Source organism: Oreochromis niloticus, linkage group LG1 (assembly GCF_001858045.2).
Source record: "Oreochromis niloticus isolate F11D_XX linkage group LG1, O_niloticus_UMD_NMBU, whole genome shotgun sequence".
NCBI lineage: Eukaryota > Metazoa > Chordata > Actinopteri > Cichliformes > Cichlidae > Oreochromis > Oreochromis niloticus.
Genome location: NC_031965.2, coordinates 10,864,799 through 10,888,484, shown reverse-complemented (window position 1 = coordinate 10,888,484; position 23,686 = coordinate 10,864,799). Strand labels below are relative to the sequence as shown.

The following is a 23,686-nucleotide window of genomic DNA, read 5'->3' as shown; positions in this document are numbered from 1 at the left end:
CTAGCTGGAACAGAACACAGAAGCAGTATGCAATACGATTTATCTTTATCTATGTCTCTGTTATTGAAAACTACCCAAGAATCCGCTCTGTAATCAGAGTTTATGTTGGTTAGAATAATGGACGTGAATCCCATATAGCCCATGTGTATTTGTATGCTTTTCCCCGATGAGGCGAGTCAACAGGATTTGGTGTGAAATAACTTTAAAATGGGGGAAACAGCTCGAGGCTTGTTCTGAAGGTTCATTGCATTTCACACACAGCCCCAATCGTGCCACGACTCCCAACCCTTTCTTCCCCAAATCCCTTCATCTCTTCATCACCCCCACCATCCACCACTCTTTCATCACTTCCCGTCGCTTACTGTGATTAAAGGAGACAGTAATGGAAAATCGGATCAGGTCACAGGAGGACATCTGACTTCACTCGTTTTTCTGTCCTCAAGTCTGTCCAGCGAATTCCCTCTGAAATCCTTCATGTTTTCAGCTCAACCCCCCCCCCCCCCCCCCCCCCCCCCCCGCTGGCCTCCACTTCCACGGTGACAGGACTGGAGAAGATTGATCAGCCGGCTTGAAATATTGTTGAAAAACATGCGTCACTATAATAGAATAAAGCAGTTGGATTAGTTCCAGTGCTGTTGACTCACGGGGCTAATTGCATTTGCTTCGTCCAGATTCATAAAGAAACCAGATTGTGGCATTGATTTGCTTCCTTGACAACAGAAGTGACCCCGGAAAGGTCAATTGTTTCGCTCAATAAGTAGTCGCGCGTGTAAAAGACACTCGGATCAATGTGCTATGAATCTATACTAACAACAAAACAATTTTTCCTATGACTGACTCCTTCTAAATTACCTTAGGGCCTCTTCAGCTGCAGTAACAAGAGGAAATTGTGTGTTTACGTGGCCAGTGGCTTTTCATAAACACTGGACAGTTTGTGCTGGAGAGGGGATCCAGACAGCCAGATGGGGATTTGATATGGTAAAGGACTGTTGGGTTTCGCCTGCAGAACGCTTCAGGGTTTGCAGTGCAGCTGGCACTCATCCGTGAAACTAGAGATGCATACAGATACATGCACAAAATTTTTTTACATAGTGGTGCCAAAGAAAAGATTAGGTATGCACTTGCTCCACACACCTGTGTGCATTGTGTAGCTAATGCATAGCATGATTTTCAGGTGCAGAAAATATTTGAGTCGGGGACTGTTAAATTTAATTTAACCCTCCATGAATGTGATTACCCATCCAGTATTTTTAGTCCTTAGATGTTTATTTTGTGCAGTGTTCAGCGAGGTTATCGTTAACACTAATTCACTGGGCCATATGAATATGCTTCCATGTGAGACTCTCCTACAGACAGTGGATGCAATTTGAAATGGGGCACAAGCTTTATTTCATAGTTTAGAGAAAACAGAAATCGCACAGTTTAAATTCAGCTTTATATGACAATTAAAAGGAGGACGTGGTTCAAAAAAACTAAGCAAAACTGTAGGATCTGCTGGTAAGCTCTAAAAATATACTGCAAATGAAAGTCAGTGTGTGGATTTAAATAAGCAAGTACATAAGAGACTTCCATTGGATAATTACTGCAGTGATTAATATGTTTTGGCTGGTAACTGGTTATTTAATCTTAGCTGATGCAGTGAGTAGCTTTTCATTTTTTTTTTAAACAACCACATTGGAAGACACATCCAGTGTTCATGGAAAAGATGCCATTTCACCAAATTATCTGCCTACATCAAGCAAACAGAGCAACTAAGGAGAATGCTGAAGCTGCTAAAATTAGGTTAAGAACTGTCTAATGCATTACTAAAACCTGGAACAGTGGTCAGCTGTCATGTCTGAGGAAGAAATGTGATTCTTAAAAAACCCATCTTGATTGGATGGCACGTAAGTGTGCTGGAAACAAATCGTACAAAATCTATAGCAGAACTCAGAGCTATGTTTTAACAATAAAAGTGAGACTACTTACATCAGGGGTCCTCAACTAATCATGTGATTCAGGTGTGTAGACCCAGGGTGAGATCTAAAACCTGCAGGACACCGGCACTCGAGGCCTGGAGTTGGAGACCCCTGATTTACTTGTAATGTGAAGATGAGTGTAGCCTATGTAGCCTTACCAGTGAGGTAATCTGGGAAAGAAAGGCATTCACTTTGCTAAGGAGCAGACAGATTGGACTTTGCAATGGAAAGTTAATCGGGTCATGTGATGTGATGACTCCACAATTCCCCCGTTTCAGAGTGGTGGGCGTATCAGGTAAGAAGAAAGGTGGATGAAGTGATGCAGCCATCATGCCTCATATCTACTTTACAAGCATGTAGGGGCAGTGTTATAATCTGGAGTTGCTGCAGGTTTACTTTCTGCAAGAGTAAGTGCCCAAAAAATGAAGTCAGCTGACTACCTGAATAATCTTGTCTTTTTCCTCCCTGATGGCTACATTCCAACACCACAATGCCAGGATTCACTGGGCTCAAATTGTGAAAGAGCAGTTAAGGGAGCACGTGTACTGGCCACCACAGAGTCCAAACCGTGTCCCCACTGAGAATCTTTGAGTGCTGGAGAAGACTTTATGTTGTTAGTGTTAATTGATTTTTAGCTTTTGATTGCACTTTGGAAAGATACAGTTTTCCCATCGGTTGTTAGGGGAGAATATATGGGTTGCAAAAAGGCCCATAAACACGTACTTGGTTTGAGCATGCCATTACACAGAAATGATATTGTATTTACACGCTGCCTCGTCTGGCCTCATTCTGTTTCTAGTTAATCCAACTACTGTCTGTGTAGCCAAAGCCTGTAATAGCTTATACCTCTGTGCCATAAAGCTCCAATGTTCACCGTTAACACCATGTAACTGAGAGACATTGGTGGCTGGATGATATCAGTGTTTCACTGTAATTTTACACTGTATTTCATTTCAAATCACACCATCCTGCTGCGGTTAAAACTCATCAGTGTGTGATGGAGGAGTGTGTGAAATCAGTGTTTTCATGTAATGTTTTGTTTCTAATACATGTATCAGTAAGTCTCAGCATGGGATTACAGTGAGAAATAGTAGCCTCTACCTGCAATGCTTTCACAGTAGAGGTCCAACAAATGTAAAAAGTATACATTGCACTGTGCGCTGTTTGCTTCTTGAGACACAATTTCACCAGCTTGTACCAAGCAGTAGTCCATTTATGATTCAACAGACGGTACTCTATACTAAGAAAACTGTAAAAAACACTATCTATTGCATATCCTGCAAATCTTACAGCTGTGGACAAAGCAAGGAAATAAACAAATATACGTCTTTTCAATTTGTCACCACATACAAAAAGAAGCTTTCAAAGCGATACTGTCAGCAGCTGTCACAAATAAGCAATGGCTGTCTGAGAGCAGTGTGCTCCCTGTCTGTCTTTTTATGAAATATAATCAAAGTGTCAGTGAGTTAAAGAGGATTCGAGTTAGAGAACTTTTACAGCAGTACAACTCCCAGCAAGACAGGAAGTTTTAAAGAATGCGAGCCTCTAAACAAGTGTTTACAGTAACATTTAGCTCAGCTTTCCACTTCATTCACATCATTGGACCCTTCACAGAAACAAGTGTCAGCACCCTTGTATGTGTTTGTGGGATAACTGCGAGTTTGTTTGAGTGTGTGCTCTGCTCAGTATGATTTTGTTTGACATCTCAGCCTCTGTTAGAACTGGCAAGAGGATAAATGAAGCCAGAGGAGGCAGCAGCTTTTCATTATGGTTTTGCGTTGCAGGGGGCACCACCCAGACCTGGACTTTCTATATGGGTGTGTGTGTGTTTGTGTGTGCAGGACAAAAATAGTTTCCCCACAAACATATATGTTACCAGTTTTATGAGGCTTCTTGTCAGTGGCCCTCATTTATTATATCATCATGCTTTCAAGTTAATTGGTCTGGCCTGTAAAAGACTCTTTCCCAAAGGCTGAGCACTCCGGATTTATACAGCAGGAATGTTTTTACCATGTTACAGAAATGGATAAAAATAGCATCAAGCATACAGACGTGCTCAATTTACTCCTTTCATGATAAAAAGGAATATTCTTTTTTTAAGTAAATCACTGAAGTTAATGTGAAAATTAATTTCTATGGGCAGGGCTAAATAAAGAGGTTCGTAGCAGCCGGATCTGCTAATCAAATACATGTGATTAATTCATTGTCTGCAGTTGTGAGCACCTTTATAAAAGCAGAAGTCTGGGCAGGTTGGATCATTCAGGTGTGTTTACACAGTGCCATAGTCTTCCCAGAACTGGATGTCCCAGGAAATTCACCTCAAGGTCAGACTGTGCAGAGAAATTGAAAAAAAAAAAAGAGAGAGAGAGCAAGAGAGAGAGCTCCATCTCAGACTCTACAGGGCCTCAGTTAGAATGTTAAATATTAAACTTCCTGACACTACTGTTAGAGTTGCTAGCAGAAAGCCTTTTCTCTCCAAAAAGAGTATAGTTACATGTGAACAAACCACAAGACTTCTGTAATAATGTCTTTTGAACAGATGAGACCAAAGTGAAGATGTAATGCACAGTGCCATGTTCATATCGGCACAAATGCCTCCTATAAACCGTCAGCACGGTGGGGGAGGGGTGACGATTTGGGCTTCTTTTGCAGCCGCAGGACCTGGGTACCTTGCAGTCAATGAGTCAACCATGACCTCTGTATACCAAAGTATTCAAACGTGAGGCCAGCTGTAAAGCTTTCGCCCAAATCGGGTAATGCAAAAGGACGATGATCCCAAACACAACGGTAAATCTGCAACAGAATGACTGAAAAAGAAAGAGTTGAGATGTTGCAATGGCCCAAAGTTCAGCATGCTGTGATGCAATCTCAAGAGAGCTGCACATAAACAAATTACCTCAACCCTCCAATGAGCTGAAGCAGCGTTGTAAAGGAGAGCGAGCCAAAATTCCTCCACGATGATGTGAAAGTCTGATAAAGTCATACGTACAGAAACCGTTAGGGAACATAGGGACATAGTGAATCATGGAGTGGACTTGGTTGTGAAAACTTTGATGTTCATATGACTCTATGTCACATCTGCAAATGCTGGGCAGAAAACACAGTTTCATTGAGCCCTTCCACTCCCCACCAGCAAAGGCAACATATGCTCAAAGTATATTTTTTTCCAGGAATAGTTTTCTCTAAATGATGCATTGAACGTTATAAATTTGATCAAATCTGCTGGGTGCTTTGGCACACAGTCATCCTGCTGCCCCTGCAGCCACCTGCAGTTACAACTCGTCCAAAATAAAACAGAAACTTTCCATTTAGCTATTTAAAGAATGCTAATCTAATAAAGGGAAACACCCCTAATGAAAACACGTTTTCCCTTTTTTTTCTTTTTCCATAGCGGCTGTTATCTTATCCTCTTTCTGACTCCAGTGTACGCCTCCCAGTTTAACCATTGCTTTAGCTTCTCATGTGTGGATACAGGAGCCACTTCTCTGACCCTTGGAGGGCATATGGAGGGAGCATAGCCATAGCTAGGTGTGGCTTTTGTGGTCTAACTTGTTGCTTATTTGGCTCTTAAAATAGAAATGTATTTACCAGCTTAAAATGCACCTGCATCTATTCAAGTCGTCCCAACCAAAAATGTAGTACATATTGACCTCCCTTCATTGAGAAATGAGCTTGACACAAATATTTTCTGTAATAAATTTGTTTCCTTTTGCTCTTCTACTGAGATCATTGCCATGACAGTAATTAAATTTACATAAAACATGGCAGACCAAGGTTGATGCACCCAATTGCCAGAGATTCTCCTGTAATAGCTGACAACAATAGCCCAGTTTAAAGCAAAGCGTGCATATGCACTGCGAGTAAATCATCAAATTAGTTCTCTATTTTGTTTTCCATGCGCTCGGAGCACTTCCAATTGAAGGTTGAGTAGCAACAGCAATCTGTTTGAGCTCTACTGAGAATTGCTCTGAACTGAAGGCAGAGCAGACTCCTCTATGCACCACGTTTGCAGCCCCGGTTTAGCATTTCATTGACGCACTCGTGCCTGCGCTTTCGCTCAGTTGTTGTTATATCAGAAAAATCCACAGATTGAAGTCCTCCTCTATGACTCTTCCTCTAACAAGACATTATTATCTGCTCGCTGACTTGGAATGCAAGCACCAAGCATCCCTCTTTCAGCCTTATTGCTGAAGCTGTTTGTTTTGGCCAGGATTAAGAGTAAAGCTGTTATCTTTGGAAGAGCAGGAGGGGTAATTAGTGCAGTCCAAGCTTGACTTGCCCTCAGAGTAAACCCAGACTGCCCAACACTGTTTTTTCACTTCACGAAGCTAACTGGACTCTGTCCAAGGTATCAGAGTGGTAAAATGTCTTGAATTTTTGGATCCTTTTGCTTTAAGCCATAATAAATTTACCGCTGTGGCTTACATTTTACGGGATATATGCTGAAAAGTGATTTATTTCACCGTTTGCCTCATCTCAGGAAGCAGCTACAGTACTTTAGTTCTTTGGGTTTGATATATGTATCAGTATAAATAGGTTTTTCTCCTTCTCTATGACTCAGTTCAGTTTGCTGAAGCTTTAAGTAAAGCTATCTCCCCAGAATCCCTTCAGGAATCCTGTGGGGTTTTGTTTTAACAAGCTCACAGCAAGACACGCACATGACCTTTTTGTGGCCCTCTTTTAGTAGTTCACTGGAGTTGGTGCAAGTCTGCATTAAAGCTTCTTTTACTAAGCTACCGGCTCGAGAGATAATACCAGCCCCGAAGAGCTCATATCGCACTTCCTTTGGCTGGTTTCCCTCCTTTTACATTTGTCTAGCTGTTTATTTCCTCTCCCATTCCAGTGTCTGCATTCCCTTTAGTTGTTTTTCTGTTTCTGTTGGATTTCTCTTTCATTACATAGTGGTATTTATGCTCCAAAACAGGGCAGCCTGTTTAGAGATATTCCAGCTGTTGGAATCTGGCATTTCTGTGTGTTTGTATATGCGTGTGTCTGTGAACCATAGACTGCGGGAAAACGTGTTTATGAACCACTCGGATTTGGACTGATTGCGTGGATCGTCACGTCTTTTGTCAGCTTCTCTAACCAAATAATCCAGCTTTGGTTGAGGGTATCGTTTATGAGTAATGGGTGAGCTGCAAAATCGTTGCACAGCCACCTGTTAAACAAAGAAAACGCACCCAAAACACACACCCTTTGCTCTATACAGGCACCGCGGGGAATTTTCCATATAGACATTGTACCACTGTAAAAACAGGCTGCCAATTAAAGGTCATCAGGCCTGCAGTTGGACTGACACACATTTCCCTTACCCAGCCCTTAGCTATATTGGTGTATTTAGACATTTATAGTCATTCCTCAGTCCAAAAGGTTCCAAATGTCAGAACACCATTTAGAGAAAATGGTGCATGTCTGCTCAGATGGAGGGGGGGGGGTAAAGATGGAGAGATAGGGAGGGACTTGGAGGAAGATTAAGAATCAGGAAACAATTGGAGACAAAGTGGTGTAACAGAGAGAGAGGGAGAGATAAAGAGAGCTGCAGGGCACCAGCCACCATCAAAACCTGTCACCAGCAAATCTTTATAGGAGGCTCTGCTACACACACACTGATACAGACATTCCGATATGAACCAAACACCCATATGAATGTGGGGAGTGTGCACAGGCTGAGACAGCGTTGGATGTACAGAAACATATGTTTGCATGCATAAGCAAGTGCTTAGACACACACACACACACACACACACACACACACACACACACACACACACACACACACACACACACACACACACGAAAGCAAAATCGACCCACTCACACATCGCCAGCGGGGGAGGACGCAAACCCAATTATGTACAGCATATAGCAGAAGTAATAAGGAGACAAAACAAGTATCCTGGCATGTTTAAAAATTCCTATCCAAACATTATTCAGCCTTCCACGCAAACACAGACTCACACTGACTCAGTGGTGTCTCAGCCTCGTGTGTCCCCGACACACCAAAGCAAACCAAGGATTCCACCTGCCTGTGCTGCGCGCATACTCGAGGCAAATATCCAGGGGACACCACACTGTGAAACACATTATTCACAGCTCACACGCCTCCCTGCAGGGAACACACACACACACACACACAGGTGGATACACTCTTGTGCACACGCAGACACACAGAGATCGGGATGATGTGGCTGTCTTGCCAGTCAAAAACTGATCGAGTCTAGAAGCATCACCGTCCTCATTTCTATTCTCGTGTCAGTCGTCAATAATAACCTCAGAGGCCCGCAGAAAACCGAGATGCTCATTAAGAAAGCAGAAGGAAGGTTTCAGTATTCTGTGGCTCTGTGTGCCTGTTTTGTGTTTGACCTGAGCTCATACTGCACCAGACTACAACAAGGCACTTTTTTTGTGTTTGTTTTTTAAATATTTTTCAGCATCAACCTTGAAAAGAAACTCCACACCGTGTTTAATTGGTGAACTTGAGATAATTGTATTTCTTAAACTGGAGGGTTTATTTTCCAAGTGTCACGCGTGAAGTTGTTGCAGTTGAAAAACCGTTTGAGGCCATGAGGATTTTAAAGGCCACGTGATGCGAGCATTGAACAGAGTTTGTTACCAAAGTAGCATTTAGTTTGATTTTTGTGTTGAGCTTAGAAGTTTGCGCTGCTTACATGAATGAGAGAGATGTGGAAATGTGTTTAAAAAAAGAAAATCAATGAAACTTCAAATGTTTGGCAGATGTAAAATTTCTGCATCAGTTTATGTAGTTAAGGAGGATAAAAGCAGCATTGTACCAGACAAGGTAAGGAGGCGGGAAAGGCGGACATGCGCGTCTTTTGGCTCGGTGTTTTTAGATAGCGCTACAGAGAAAGCATTTTCTAGAGAGAAAGAATAGCGTTGTGCCGTGGCTTTGTGTGCAGCTTCTGTCGAGTTGTCTCTCTCGCTCTCCCTTTCTCTCCCCGCCTTTGCTCCATGTGCTGTGTGTAGAGCATGGAAATAGCAAACAGATGGGCAAAGTGCATTTCAAGGTCAGGGAAATACAAAGTCGGCACAGAACCCAATGTGTCCCGTAGCTTCAGCGCTCCAATAAGGCCGTTATTGTTAAAGAAATGTGTGGTTTTCCTTTTCTTTTTTCCTTTCTGGTTTTAATTACAAAGAGTCTTGAAAGCCTTTCTAGCACTAAATGCTTTCCCCAACAGTATGAAGGCTAATCTGTTAACTTGTGTGTTACAGTAAATTAGCCAGTGTTACATCAAGCAGATGAAGATTTGACCTCACGGCCTGCTGCTGACTAAAGCCCAAGAAAAAGAACAAAAAGAAAGGACCTTATCCGCCCACTGCAACTAATATCCAATCAGCTCCTGTGAATAGTCGCAAAGTAGATGCTAATAACCAGCCATCACCGCGCCCAGGAGGCTGATGGCAAATCATGACATGCAGCGACACAATAACAATACAGTCATTTAAATTGTGGTCAACGAGGTCGATGCTTATCAGAGGACACACGGGTGTAGCTGCAGCGTACACGCATGTGCACGCACGGTCCGTCTTGACTTCTTCTCTTCTCACAACACGTACAGTCCAATTATAGAGAGGGGACGAGGCCCGGGCCCTGCGCTCCTGGTGACCTTGTTCCAGGACAGATTGATGAGGCACTGTATCGCCCCAGCAGATCAAATAACTCCTCTCTGGCCCTCATTAGCAGGACTAGGGGAGATCGGTGCCGGTGTAGTGTGCTGACAGTACTGCGCTAGCACCAAAGTAGCTGCCTTTCAACCATTCCTGAATAAATTTGAAAAAAATTTGAAAAAAACAACAACTCTTAAGTGTTGCCATCTGGTAAAATTGTGTGAATGGTGCAGAAAATAATTAGCTTGTTGCTGGATGACACTGTTTACTGTTGTTTCTACTGTCTCTCAGCTGAGAGTTTAAGGGGAAGCGTGAAATAATTTTATCTTATTCCTTTTCCAGCAAAGGCCGTTCGCAGCGACGTTTAACGTTCCTTTTTAGTTTTGACAGATTTCACAAAGTAAAGGTTCAATCATTAAATGTAAGTTTTGCTTTTTTTTTCATGTGGACTCCTCAGTTCCCCCGCAGTTCGTGAAGCGGCCGGCCAACGTTTATGCCCACGAGTCCATGGACATCGTCTTTGAGTGCGATGTGTCGGGGTCACCGGCTCCCACGGTCAAATGGGTCAAGAATGGAGACGCCGTCATTCCCAGCGATTACTTCAAAATAATTGTAAGTGTGCTGCCTTTTTTTTTCTTCCAACCTTTCCTTCACCAGAAGTCATTGCGAGAGTTTGCATCATCAGAGCGTCACGAGAAAGAGTAGGAAATTGATTAGAACTGCTGCTTGTATTGATACCTGTGTATGTTTGTTTTTCCAATTCCATTTTTTTTCCTTCCTGCTTTGTAGGAGGACCACAACCTGCAGATTTTGGGTCTGGTCAAGTCAGACGAGGGCTTCTACCAGTGCCTGGCAGAAAACGATGCGGGCAACATCCAGTCCAGCGCCCAGCTTATCATCCTGGATCCAGGTATGCCAGACCTGCTGCTAGTGTGCAAATAAGATATTTTCCTCAAGCAGATAAAATCAATTGGTACTTGAGGAAATAAACACAAACGCTGTGAATTGATGAGATTTTTTAACAACAAAACAATCAAAGGCAGCAATGACTCAATGAAAGCAATGAAATTCACCATGTCTGATCGGTTTTGCTCTGGCAGGCTAGATCTGGAAACACAATTTTGGACATCAGTGGCGTTCGGACACAGTGTGTCTATTTGTGTATATTTCTTAGCCTTTAATAGCTAAACCTCCATATGAATCACAGCCGCTGGAGCTGGACTTGTTTTCCCTTTAACTGCTTTAGTATCCCTAATGAAGTACAGCAGTAGGTACATGTAGTTTATTAAAGTTCCAGCTTCATGTCTGGATTTTTTTATTTCTTTTTCTTTCTTTTTTTTAGAGAGAGCAATGAAAGAGATAATGTCTTCAAAAACACCCTTTCAGCAAAGGCTTGAAAAACTTGAGCTGTAAATTTGGAATTTTCTGTTGTCTGTACAGTTTTCCCTGTTTGCGAACATCTGAATTCTCACAGCTGTGCACATCTGTGAAAGTGTGAAGAGTGAAGGAAACGGAGAAATAATACCTCTGGGAACTTGTTATACCAGAGGTATAAGGGAACAGAAGTATATCCGACGGTTGCTTTGCACACAGTCCATTCCACATCTAGCGTCACAGAAATGCCTCGCTGCTTGACCCGAGCCCTTTACAAGGCTACGGATATTTTGTCCTTGGACATGTAAGGTGCTTTAGGTAAACATAAGCTCCACATGCTGTATAAAGTGAGAAGCTGCAACATAGTCTCCCACTTTAAAGCCAAAGACGAGCTTCAAACGTGAAGTCCCGGGAGCTTTAGAGTGCAGGGCAGCAACTAAAGCAGACACTTAAGGACAGTGGCTACAATTGCTGAAAAGTACAAAGTGCCTCCAAAAATAGAAGCTAATGCAGAGGAGAGAGGGAAAAAAAGTTAACATCCCAGTTCTTGAGGTAGTTTTGTTTCATTACCTCTGATCTTTAGAGAAAATGTAATACCGCTTAAATTTGCCGTCATTTGCGCGGTCATAATAATCATAGTCTAACCCACGGGGCTAGTGAAAGCCTCGCCACAGTCCTCGAAAACAACGACAACTTCAAGACCATAAACGAGGCGCATTTTCTCTGAGCGGCGTAATCTAAATAAAACGAGGTGGAAAATGAGAGACAATAAAGCGACGGGGGCAGTGAAGGCGAAAACAAACCCTAATACAGCAGAAATCAGAAGTTGTGCGCGTAGCCTTTACGTTGTAATCGTTGCTTTACTGCTGACTCCTAGTGTCCCTTTCTCTCAAGGAAGATTGCGAAAATTTAATCAAGCGTGAACCCCCCCCCACTTACTCGAAGCAGGTGGCTAATGAATTAGCATAGCAGTGTCCAACCGGTGGCACCTCCAGCTGTGTCATCCCTGCCGACTGGAGGACATTAAGTCAGAAATAATGATGACCTGCAGCTCATTGTGTGTTTGTGTTTGACACCATTGATAAGGGTCTGCCTACTTTACATGGCCTCAAGTCTTTTTATCTTTTCTTTCTGTTTTTTTGACTTGAAGATAAATGGGATGAATTACAGAGGCAGCTGGCCTTGTACACGAGGTCCGCCCTGAGCACGGCTTTGAAGAAATTAATCTCTGTTTAATCCATAAATATCACAGGGAGTCTTTTCCTTTTGTTACTGTTCTGATTGCGTACATCTGTCTTGGTCACAGTAATGCTAATCCAGACACACTTACCCCAAGAAAGCTTTCCAGCTCCCTGATTATTCATCAGGTTAATATCCCGACTCTCATCCGATGTATGTAGGAAATAACCGAGTCTCCGTGGTACTGTTCATTTTTATTCTGCAAATCGTTGACATGTTGCGCATGTATAGACGCATCCACAAACACTGTATCAAAGTAATTTCCCCTCTCAAAGGTGCAATTCGTGCCTGCAAATGGTTAATCAATGGCAACGTGTTTAAAATCATCTCATTTTCTGCACCTATTTGTGTTTCGCAGTGACTGCTCTGATGAATGAATCTCAGTAGACTCTAGTAAAGTCGTATATTTCTCCTCGGTATCTCCTCTCTCTCCTCCTGAGCTGCGGCGTGTGCAGGCCTACGCTTCCACACCCATCTATCACCTTTTTCTCGAGGCCTTCCTCTCACTGTCTTTCACAGCCACCTGCTCTCTGTGATAATCCAACACAGTGAGCTTTGTGGTAATTGTGCTGTACTCAATATAGTCCCCTTATATGGCTGCCCCCTCACAGCTGGACATCTCCTTCTGCTCCGTGCTGCCCCTTTGTGTTTACCGCAGTCAGGTATTCCCGCTCGCACCTGCCAGGCTTGAATCATCCTGAAACGCGGCCAGGAAAACACCCCGTCTGCCGGCTGCCTTGCAGTCGGCAAGATAAGCCAGGGACTTGCCACAGGGATAAAGTTGTCTTCACCCAACAGGGAAATCAATGGGGTGAACTGCATCTAAATACCCAGCGGCTGCAAGTTGGCTAATATTCATTAGTGGCCATAATCTTTGCGTCTTGACACTGCCAGCTGCAGTTAAATCTAGCTCCACTGATGGCTGCCACTCGTGGGTGTTTGGAATGGAAAAATGTCAGCTGTTAGCATATGTATAGCATTTTGGCAGTTATTTATAGTGATTCGTCCTCCACATCGATACAGCTGGCTCTAGTAGTTTACAGCGAGCGGGTTTGTGTGCATGCTGCATAAACAAAGAGAAGCTTTTTAATCAGATTTTCACCTTGCTAGGTAAAATCTTTGAAAGTTGCAGAGGTTTGGTCAAAAATAGGGACCTCAGCCTGCAGTCCTAAACCAATTTTGTGGACATTCCACAGTCGTGTGCAATATAGGTCAACTAGTTGCAAACAGATGTGGTTCAACTGGAGCTGAAATACCAAAAATGGAACTCAAGGGGACCTAATTGCATGGAGTAATGCAGTCTGAGTAAGTGGCTCTTAATGTCCCTTGTAAAGCTGCCACATTCAGACTTGTTGTTTTCTGGAGGCGCTGGAAGCTCTAAGTAGCTGTGCTCGTCAGAGTCATTACGCGCTGTCAGCAAAAATAAAGCTACGGCGAAATTGTTTGCCTCCTGACAAACTACATCCTCACAAAATAATTAACAAGTCTGCATATGTGTAGCAGTGTTGTTGTTTTTTTTCTCCCACCCCCTCCTAATTGTAAGTTTCCTGAGGTTTATTACATTAAATCCAGATCACATGTACAGTAACTAGATAAGAAGTGACTGGTCTAATCACAAAATGTTCTCACTAAGTGTGTGAGTCAACAAGTGCTGAGGGTTTTATCAAATTCCCGGCAGACTGGCCCGTGCTTTCCTCACAAATTATAAAAATACATCCACTAATGATTGCCGTGATGACTCTCTCTTGGCATTTTTGATATTTGCCGTCCACAATTAGCACGGGGAGCGACTGGTCAGCTGCAGAGGATGTGCTCTTTGAGGAATTATCATCTCACACCATCTATTGACAGTTTACAGCCGTTTCAAACACATTATTAGTTTATGTGTTGAGTGTTGATGAGCGATAACTGGAGTGGGTGGCACTTAGAGCTGGGAGGGGAAATGGCGCTTTTTTTGTTGTTGTTGTTGTTTTTAACTTTGAAGTAGGATTCCTAGACAAAGCAGTTGTTTATGCGATTGCCATCTTTGCGCGTACCCTACAAAAAGACTGTGATTGAAGTTTAAACTAGTCCAAGTTTCACAATGTAGTTGCTTTTTGTGTCGTTTTCGCCGATGCAGGGAGGACCATATATTTTATTTTTAAGTTTTGAATTAGATTTGTGGATGAAAGAGACATTTAGGGTTTTTTGTTTGTTTGCTTTTTGCACATTGGGATCTTGAGCTTGTCTAAGTAGATCCCAACTTGTCAAAAAATTGCAACTTCATGTGTAAAATGCAGAGAGATCTACACTCACCGCTAGCAAACAAAAGAAGTAGATGCTCTCCTCTGCTGTTTGCCCTTCAGTGCATATCTTTTTGCTTGTTTTCAAGTTTGCATAAATTCGAGCTGCACCCCCATTTGCATGCGAATACTCACATTTGATCCTTCCACATGCCCTGCCGGCTTCAATCTCGAAAATACTCTTTCATGGCTTTTCTCTGTCCCTCTGTCTCTCCTCTGTTCCCCTCAGCTCACATGAATAATGTTTTGACATTTTGCCTCCTAGTGACCAAATCAAGTACTTCACTGGAGAGCCTGAAAGCTTGTTTGGATGCACCAAGCTCTGAGAGCTCATCTTGTTTGAGGTGCGACTGTTACAAGTGAATTTCATAGAAATGAATGGGGGAAGGGGGGTTACACAGTTACACACTTCAGGTTACACAGTTTAAAAACATCAGTCGCTGCGTGGTGCTGTGCAACACGGCTCCATGAATTTTACATCCTTTCTCCTGTAGGCTAGCACTCCTAGCCGTGTTTCGGGTCGTGTTATGATGAAAGGAGGATGACACTATTCCTGATGCAAATGTGTTTATTCAAGCTTTTGTTAAATTTAGAGCTTAAACAGGCCTCGGTTCCTTTCAGCGTTTCCTTCACCTTCATCCTTTATCTGACACTGCAGCCATTAGTCTCCCCTTCCCCTGCTGTAGACCTGTGGCAGCCAACAGAAGAGTCCTGTCCTCCCCTCTGATCAGGGGTAGCAGACCCCCATTGAGAGATGGCGATGCCTCATCGATGCCTGAGTGCTCGCTGTGTCCCCTGAGCTTTCTCTCCCTCCATCACTCTGTACTTATGAGTGCAGGCAACAGGCTTGCTGTCATGCTACGCTGACATGTGGGTGTCCCCAAAATTTCAGTGATGATGGCTACATGAAGGGCCCAATGAGATACCTGAGCAGATATAGAGTCATTCTCACTGCAGCTTCATTAGTAAATATCAGTTAGGGAGGAGGGTTTTCTGTAAAGAGACATTTGTAGAGCTGCTGGTGAGTCTCATCCTTTTTTAATGAGCCAAGGATGCTTAGTCCTTAAAAAAAAAAAAAGTCAGTTTACATCATTTGAAAGGAAGTGGAAGTTTAATGCCGCTTCTAAACAAATTGGGGCTAACGTGAGCCTTTCTGTCTAACAAAACCTGCAGGCTAGCTCAGGCAGGGAGCTGGAGCTGCACTATGGCGTCATGGAGGCTCGCGCCATGCCTCACTCTCCTCATGTCAAATACCGAAAACGCAGTCTGAATTCAAGGTGCAGAATTTCCAGAATCTCCCTCTGATATGTCGGCGCTACTGCGCCAGATGTGCACAGCTCCCAGCTGTTTCAGCTCATCCGCCACCCCAGGATGCATCCGTAGACTCCACGGGAGATATTTACCCATCTCTCCCCAATTTTATACAGTGCACTTTTGCAGGGAGTGATGAACTGAATGTGTAACAGTGGAGAACAGAAAATGCCTCCAACACCACCTCCCTTTGGAAAACAAAACAAACCATAAATCAAACTTTAATCGTTTTAATGTTATTAAGAACATCGTTGACATTAAACAACTGCAGCACAAAAAAAAAACTATCCATAAAGCAAAGTTGTTAGACTCTGCTGAGTGTATACTGAGCACACAATAGTCAAAGAAAGCTGTTTAGGACAGACTTAGTAGCCAGAGGCAATGCTGTTTACTGTGCGAACAACACAAAGCAGAGAATGCCCCAAATTCTTCCACCTCATGTTCTAAAGAGCTCTGAGAGAAGTTGATTTTTGCAGCAGTTTGTAACACGAGCAGACTCTCAAATATTGAGGCCATAGCATTTTAACATAAGGAGTCATTGTTTCCTCACAGAGCACTGATGCACATGAGAGAGGGAGAGGAACACAGCAGCCTAGATCCGTTGTTGTACAGATGTGCACGCAGGAAGGGTTTTATGCACAAATCTCTTGATGCTGGAGCTGCATTGTTGTCTAATACAAATTGAGAGGTACTTGAATTTATATTGAATTGAAGGCAGAGAGAAAGATGACAAGCAATACATAAAAAAAGGAGGTCCCTAATGTACCAATACTGCTGGCAGTGTAGTGCACTGCAGTAACAGCTCGCGCTAGTAGCAAAGGAAGAAAAATAATGTAATATAGAACGTAAACATATTATGATTACACTACAAATGTCGAGTTTGAGGAGGCACAGCAGGGGAGGGGGGAAAAAACCCTCCCCTTAAACACATTTGTAACACCGAAGCCACAGGCGGACGATCCTTCCACTACATCAGCACCGGAGCACCACCCTTATTCCCTGTTCAAATCAAGGAGTGAGAATAGGCTGCTAAAAGACCCTTCCCTCCAGCCAGACTCCAGCAGCACTGAATAAAAGCTCGGGCCTACTTCAGGGAATACGGTGTGCTCCATCATCTGCTAGCAGGGTCACGGCCAGGCCAGCAGGAGCGAACGTGCAACACTGTGAGCATGTGAATGTGTCAGCTCAGCGCAGAGCGATGCGCTGTGTTTTCAGTTGGCACGGCCTGCATCGTAAGTGCAGCCTGAACAGCAGGCACCGGTGTGAAAGTGTGACTGCTGAGCATGTCATGTAATGCCGGGATGTACATGCATGTACACAAACGGTCGCTCTCGGCCTCACCGTATGGCCACAGGCGCAAACTAAATATGTTTCACCGATTGATCCAGATAGACTGCTTGATAGCAGTTTATTAAACCTAGCCTCTGATCACTACTCCGACTTGCTTTTCCTTGACTTCCTTTTGTTCCTACAAGATGCACAAGCGACTTCGTTTGTTGGCGCTTTATGAAATTTGTGCTGTCGGTCGTTGATTCAACTGTGTGGTAATATTTGATTTGTGCACAAATGTGGACAGATTTGCACAAAGCAAACATCCTATTATGATGAAGAGCCTATATTGCGATTCAGCAGAAACAGAGATAAGAAGCCTAAATAAGGAGACTGTTGTTGCCACAAAGCATAAGCTAATAAAGTGTATCTGGAGGATGAAATTGCCTAGGGAAAAGAAAACTAGTTCTTTTCCCACATGAAAACGTCAGTAAACACCAAATTTACCTGTTTTCCACCAGCCGAATTTTACATGCAGCACACGTAGCTGCTGCTTAGACGCTGCATGTGCTTTAGAACTACCTTATCGTTACGCACAGTGTTACTGGTGGGTTATGGTCGATTAAGCAAATATGATAATGTTGTTTTATTAACGGTGTTGTAGTTTTATTTATAAATTCTTGCGATTATGGAAAAGCAATCTCAAAACAAATTAAGGGACAGAGAATATTAATATTATGTAAATGTCTAAATTCTGCCTCATAGCGAGGTGCATTGAAATTCAAATTTGGGGATAAAGTCTTTAAATGTGCACACAGTGTCCTAAACTGAAAAACACGCACATAAACACACACACACACACACATACATGAGCGCACAAAATCTGTTTTGGCACACACAGACGCACACCACGTTAGTGATAGTGATTAGTGAATGCGTTTACCCACCGGAGGCTGTAGGAAGCTGATCAGAGGGATTGTTACCTAAATTGATTGTGAAGAGCTGAAATCAGCCTCCACCAAATTGCTGTTTGTGCGGGTGCTGATGGCAAAGTAAGTGTTTGTGTTGTGGTTGTGTCTCTCAGGGATGGCGTTCGGCGCGTGTGTGTATTTACAGGCTGGGGCTCTCTCAGCGCAAGCTGAACTTTTCTATGGGTTGTATTTACTCAAGCGTGGTGAAAGCTTTGCCTCATTTATAAATGCTCTGACGCCTCAGTGCTAACTGCAGAATGTTATGGGTGCCTATTTTCCTCTTGTTTTGCACAAGAAAGTAAAAAAAAAGGGATTATAATAGCTTTCAGTGTACTTGCGTCAGCTCAGGTTTTGTTTGGGGTTTTGTTGAAGGTCAGTCTTGTTATCAAAGCCAGCTTTAGGCTCGACTGCACGCGTGAGGGCTGGTTTTCACCAACACCTGCCCTTATCTACAATATAGCACCATCCACCTCCAACAAACACTCATCCAGGATGCCGATCTGATGTTTTTGGACGTGGCCGGTCCTCTGGGTGCAGTAATTGAAAGTACCAAATGAGACAAAAACATCACTTTCCCTTCACACCCTTCCTTTAGCTGCAGGCGGCTGACCTCTGTGAGCGGCGCCACCACAGCCGGAGCTCGTATTTTTCCTGTTAGCCTCCACAGCCCCCCCAACCTCCTCACTCAGCTGAGCCTCCCAGTTTCCATAAGCTAAAAGTAGAATAGTGAGTAACGTCACAGTGGGTTATGGACACCCCACTGCTCACTAGTGTAAGTGCATAGCTGCTTCTCCCTGGGTCTGTCCGAGGGAGGCGTCTTTATTGGTGGGAGTCTGATTAGCGGGCCTGTTTGTTAGTGAATCTCCAAAGAGGGGTGGTGCAGCTGCTCTCACTTCTCCCAACATCCCATTTGACCTTTTCAGGTCTTTCTTTGGTTGTTCAGCTCTACTTGCTTTATACATGAGATGCTGCTGCTGCTGTGTATACACACAAACGCGCCATAGCGTAGAGCTTTCCTGGAAATCAATTACTTTATTCCAGGGCTCTCTCTGCTCCCTCAGAGAGGTTGAATTGTGTTTTTGTACCTCAGAGGTAATAAGAAACAAAGGCGAGCAGTGCAGAAAGAAAGCCCCTCTCCCGTCATGGGCATCGGCGGTGAAATGCTCTGGAGATCCGCGGCGGCATCACTGGCTGTTTTTGATCTGCTTGAAAGGCGAGCCCAGGAGGCCTCGCGTCCCCGCTCTCTCCAGCATGTGGCGCGCGCGATGCATGTGACGCAGATTTGAAGCGTGGAAGGTGGAAATGTTGCGCTGTATACCATAGCTGCACGTCTTCATTTGCATGCGGAGTCTGGGCGAGCAGATGTTAGCCTCATGTTCCTGTGAGTGTGTGCTAAAGCGAGGCGTTCAGGGGAACAAAGCAATCACACCCAGATTAACTCACCAGTGACTCAAGGAACGTGTGCACACCACGGGTGACTACTCATCGATATACCTGACCCCAGTCAATTACAGCCATCATTTCCAAATAGCGGCGTTTGCTTTCTTTGACATTATAGGACCCTGTGGGTGTGTCTGTCTCTGTTGGGTGGAGAGTATTTAGCGTTCCACGCTCTCGAGCAGGGATTGTCACTCTACTTTGTTTAAAATCTAAATTGTTAGTGCACCAGAAGGCCAAGAGGGGATGCAAACACAGACATACCATCCAAAAACGTGCCTCATAGGATATCTCCTACATGTTTGCGAAAAACCTGCAGGGACTCTGCACAATGTTGACTCGGGAGGAGAAAAGTGAGATAAATGCAGAATTGAACAAACGGTGCCATTTAAAAAGGAAATCGCTGCAGGGTTTCAAAGAGGCAGATTTTCCAGTTGATAAACTGGAAACACACAGAGGCCCTTCGGAGGTTTCAGCCGCCTGATAAAGAGACCAAACGCCTCTGTCCTATTAAAGCATTTAGTACATCACCACAGGGCATCCAGGTGTCCCATGGATCTGTCAGATGGGTCCTGTCGCATCCCACTCTGTCTCCTGCACCACAGGAGCGTTTGGGAAGAGAGCAGAGACGTAAATACATCTGCGACCCACTGCAAATGCTTCAAAACAGCACTCATGGCCTGTTTTCTGTTCACTTATCACTAATTTTGAGCTTCAAACTTCTCATGTTGTTCATGTTTGCAGCAGTAACAGCTGGCAGCCAAATGTTTGGAAGTCCCATTTTTTGACTCTCGACACATCCACGACAGTACTGACCTGTTAGCGTCATGCCTTTCTTATTTGCCTGACTTCGATGTGTCCCCTCTGTACATATATGCATATGTTTTTTGAGATTGGTATATATTTCTTTTAACTGGTGAGACTTCTTTATTTCCTGGGAAAAGTGCAAGATGGGAGTGAACATGCCCTAGAAAGCGGTGAAGGAAAAGGGAGAGGAATGTGGAGGCGATGCTGTTTGAGACACAAAGACTTTTTTTCCTTTCTGAATTATGTCAGTGAGTCAGTCTTTTTCCTGAGATTCGAGCTACGCTTTAATCTCGACTGTTTCTGATTAGAGGGAATGCGTGCAGTTACCAATACACTCCACCCTTCAGCAATCCAATACCGAATCTCTGTCACTTCCCCCTTGGCTAGCGATAAGGTGTCAGGATACAATACAGAGTGCAAGAAAGGTCCCAAGACAAAGATTATATTCCTAACTAGGGGTGTCCCTGTAGCGGGCAGGCAGGCTTGTGATTATTTTCTCTCTTTTATTTTTTTTCTTCGCTGATGAGTGTCTCGTATTTTTATTGTTTGTGTCATTGGTTTTCATTTATTGCTGTATTGCTTGTAAAGCAAGAAAATCTTTTTAAAAAATGGAGTTTGTTATTGTTGTCGACAGGGTAATTGAAAGGAACCGAGGGGACTCCAAAAAAAGAATGCTTGGTCAGACTTTTCCTCGCTCTCGCTCATTTCTCTCCTCCCCTCTCACTTCTCTCTTGAAACATTTGTCTTCTCCTTCTGACTCTTTCCTTTGTCGGTGCGTTAAGGAGCTGCTCAAATGTCATGAGCTGTCAGGCTTGCTCATCTTTCCTGTCTTTTCTTTCAAGAGAGTGAAGGGAGAGCAGAATTTTTTAAAAAAAACAGCCACAGTTGTCACCAGGAAAGAAAAACGATTCTTTTTTTTTGGCTACATTTACTAGAGAACCAATAAGAGCGATCCAGTTTGCAGTTGCTCTGTTCTTACTTACAGTTCCTTTTACATTTCAGAGAATTAATGTCTCCGCGGATTGTTTTTGTCTTTGTTCAGTGGAAGTTTCTTTTATTTCTTTGTAATAACCTTCAGGCCTACAGATAGGCTGTTCGGTTTTATCATAATGCGACTACTCCGTGTTTGCATAAAACATGACAAAGGCTGTCATTTTTATTTACTTTGGCTTTCATTTCTTTATTGAAAGTGGCAGTGTAGTGTAGATAGAGACGGGACATGAAGGGGGAGAGAGAGAGAATGGGGGAGGAGGGTGATATGGAACTGCTGACTGGCAGTTTTAATTGACTGTCTTCTTTGTGATGCTGTTCTGAAGGCTCTCGACTATGCTTTTTGAGTACATTGTTCTTCTTCTTTTCTAGGCCAGATGAAAGTAGTGACTCAGTAATGGACCATTAGCACTGTGCTACATCAGTCTCTTAGGCCGTCGTCATTACTGAACTACATTAGACATGGAAACCAGGCCTGAGAAAATCCATTCTGCAAGAGCCTGGCGTGGCTTGCTGAATTCCCTCTGAAAAGGCTATCTGTAGTTACAGTGCTGTGTGTGCTTCTGGCAGACATTCATTAGGTTTCCGTTCTCTGGGTAGAGGTGTGTAAGGCTGAGCCGGTGAGTTAGGCCGACTCTCTTATCGGTGAACTCGGACCAGTTTGATGGAAACGCAGCTTTGCCCAGCGACGCTCACAGGGATTATGATGTTGGCAGCACAAGATAAAAGTTATGAGCCTTTAGTCAGAACTTTCACACCGCTCCAATTATTTCTTTATTTCTGAAACGTGTTTTGCTTCCATTGAACGCTAAGACGACCTGTTATGCATGTCTTTGTCCCAGTTGGGATTTTTTTTTTTTGGCTGGGTTACCCAGATTATTATGCAGATCTAAAGTAACCTTCCTCGTTAAGCCTTAATGCCAGTAATTCATTACCTCTGGCACGGAGACTAATGACACTATTAATCAGCTATGAATAGAGCTCAGCAATAGCAGTGGGAGGCTGACACCTTCTTACTGTAACAATCCCAGGCACACATGTACAAGAGAGATTGTCAGAAGGACACCGAAAACTGCCCAGCATGTCAATTACCTACGGCGGACACGGTGTATGAAGATGGAAGCCGCTCGTAATGATTTTGTTTCCTCGCCTTTGTCTGATCTGTGAGGTGGTCTTGATTTTGTTTGTGCTTCAAAGTGAGATAACCTCGAAGTCTACACTGGGCAAGAGTACTGATGGACAAATTCGCTCGCTAAAGAATTATGGCGGTGAGCAGAGTGCAAAGGCAGCATGACCTGTTTCCTGTGTCATCTTAGGAGACAATCTTAGACCTATTAAAAGCCTGTTTTTTCTCTTTTTCTGCAGACATCAACAACCAGCCAACAACTAGTTAAGGTTAATAAAGTTGAGTTTAAAATAAATAAATAAATAAATAAAACAAGGTCTACATATGCATTTCTTAAAGCTCAACTCATATTCTCTTGTGACTTATTCTTCTGTGTTAATCAAGAAGTTGTGGCTCAACAGGGTTCAAAGCAAAACTGACTAATGTGAAGCAAATGTTGCTATCCGACTTTGTGCTTTTGAAGTTCTTTCAAACAGTTATCATTTGAGGGAAAGGAGAAGGCCTTTAAAGGCATATTTCATTGCTATATAACCATATGTGTGTTGGAATAATAGTAATATTTCATATTTAATATGTGAGCTGGAGCACAGCGTGAGGTTATCAAGCAGGGCCCTTCTGGTTACTGTGAAAGAGTAGCATATCTTTTGCCTTCCAAGCTTCCTCTGGCTTTTAATCCTTCTTTCCTGAAGATATGGCAAAATTAGTATGCACACTAAAATCTCTAAATTGTTAATTCCATTGTATTATTCTCAATAAATTAATTCTACAGGCTCAAGGGACTCATAGATTATTGCCTGCAGGGCTTCTTTTTATACAACCTGAATCTGGAAGGGGAATAACTAATTTCCTATGGATGTTTTCTTTATCTCATCTTCCAGCTGAATTGTATATTGTTGATAGAATATACTGAGGTTAAAACTTTTTGAAATATGTCAACAGTGAGTCGTTCCATTCACAGTATTTGCCGAGTTCCTACTTGCGCCGTGTTTCTTGATTGTACTCTACTGTGTTCAGATTTTTGGAATTCAGGAAGCGCTTCCCTATTAAGAAACGGACCCGGAGCCTTTGGTGATCCGGTGAACCTGGTTCGAGTTAGGCGGCGGTAATTCTGATGCTTGTGCGTGTGCGAGACGCTTTATAAATGGGGATAATTATTCAGCATCTGGTAATTTACACTGCAGTCAGAAAGTATTAGGATGATAATGTGTTTTTCATTGTTGCTGGCACTACTCCAGCAAACAGGATTTGAAATGAAACAGTGGCGGTGAGGCTGAAGTGCTGACTTCCAGCTTTAAG

General features: G+C 43.3%; 1 protein-coding gene across 11 annotated transcripts in view; it reads left to right on the top strand.

Moving 5' to 3' along the window:
- The window catches only part of neo1a (neogenin 1a), a 153,052-nt gene that overhangs the window by 94,416 nt on the left and 34,950 nt on the right, over positions 1 to 23,686 (top strand). For all 11 annotated transcript variants that reach the window (XM_005455680.4, XM_019353991.2, XM_019353948.2 and 8 more), the window contains exons 6-7: positions 10,042 to 10,196; positions 10,374 to 10,494. In XM_005455680.4, the coding sequence (XP_005455737.2) occupies positions 10,042 to 10,196; positions 10,374 to 10,494 (276 nt within the window). The remainder of the gene's footprint in view (positions 1 to 10,041; positions 10,197 to 10,373; positions 10,495 to 23,686) is intronic.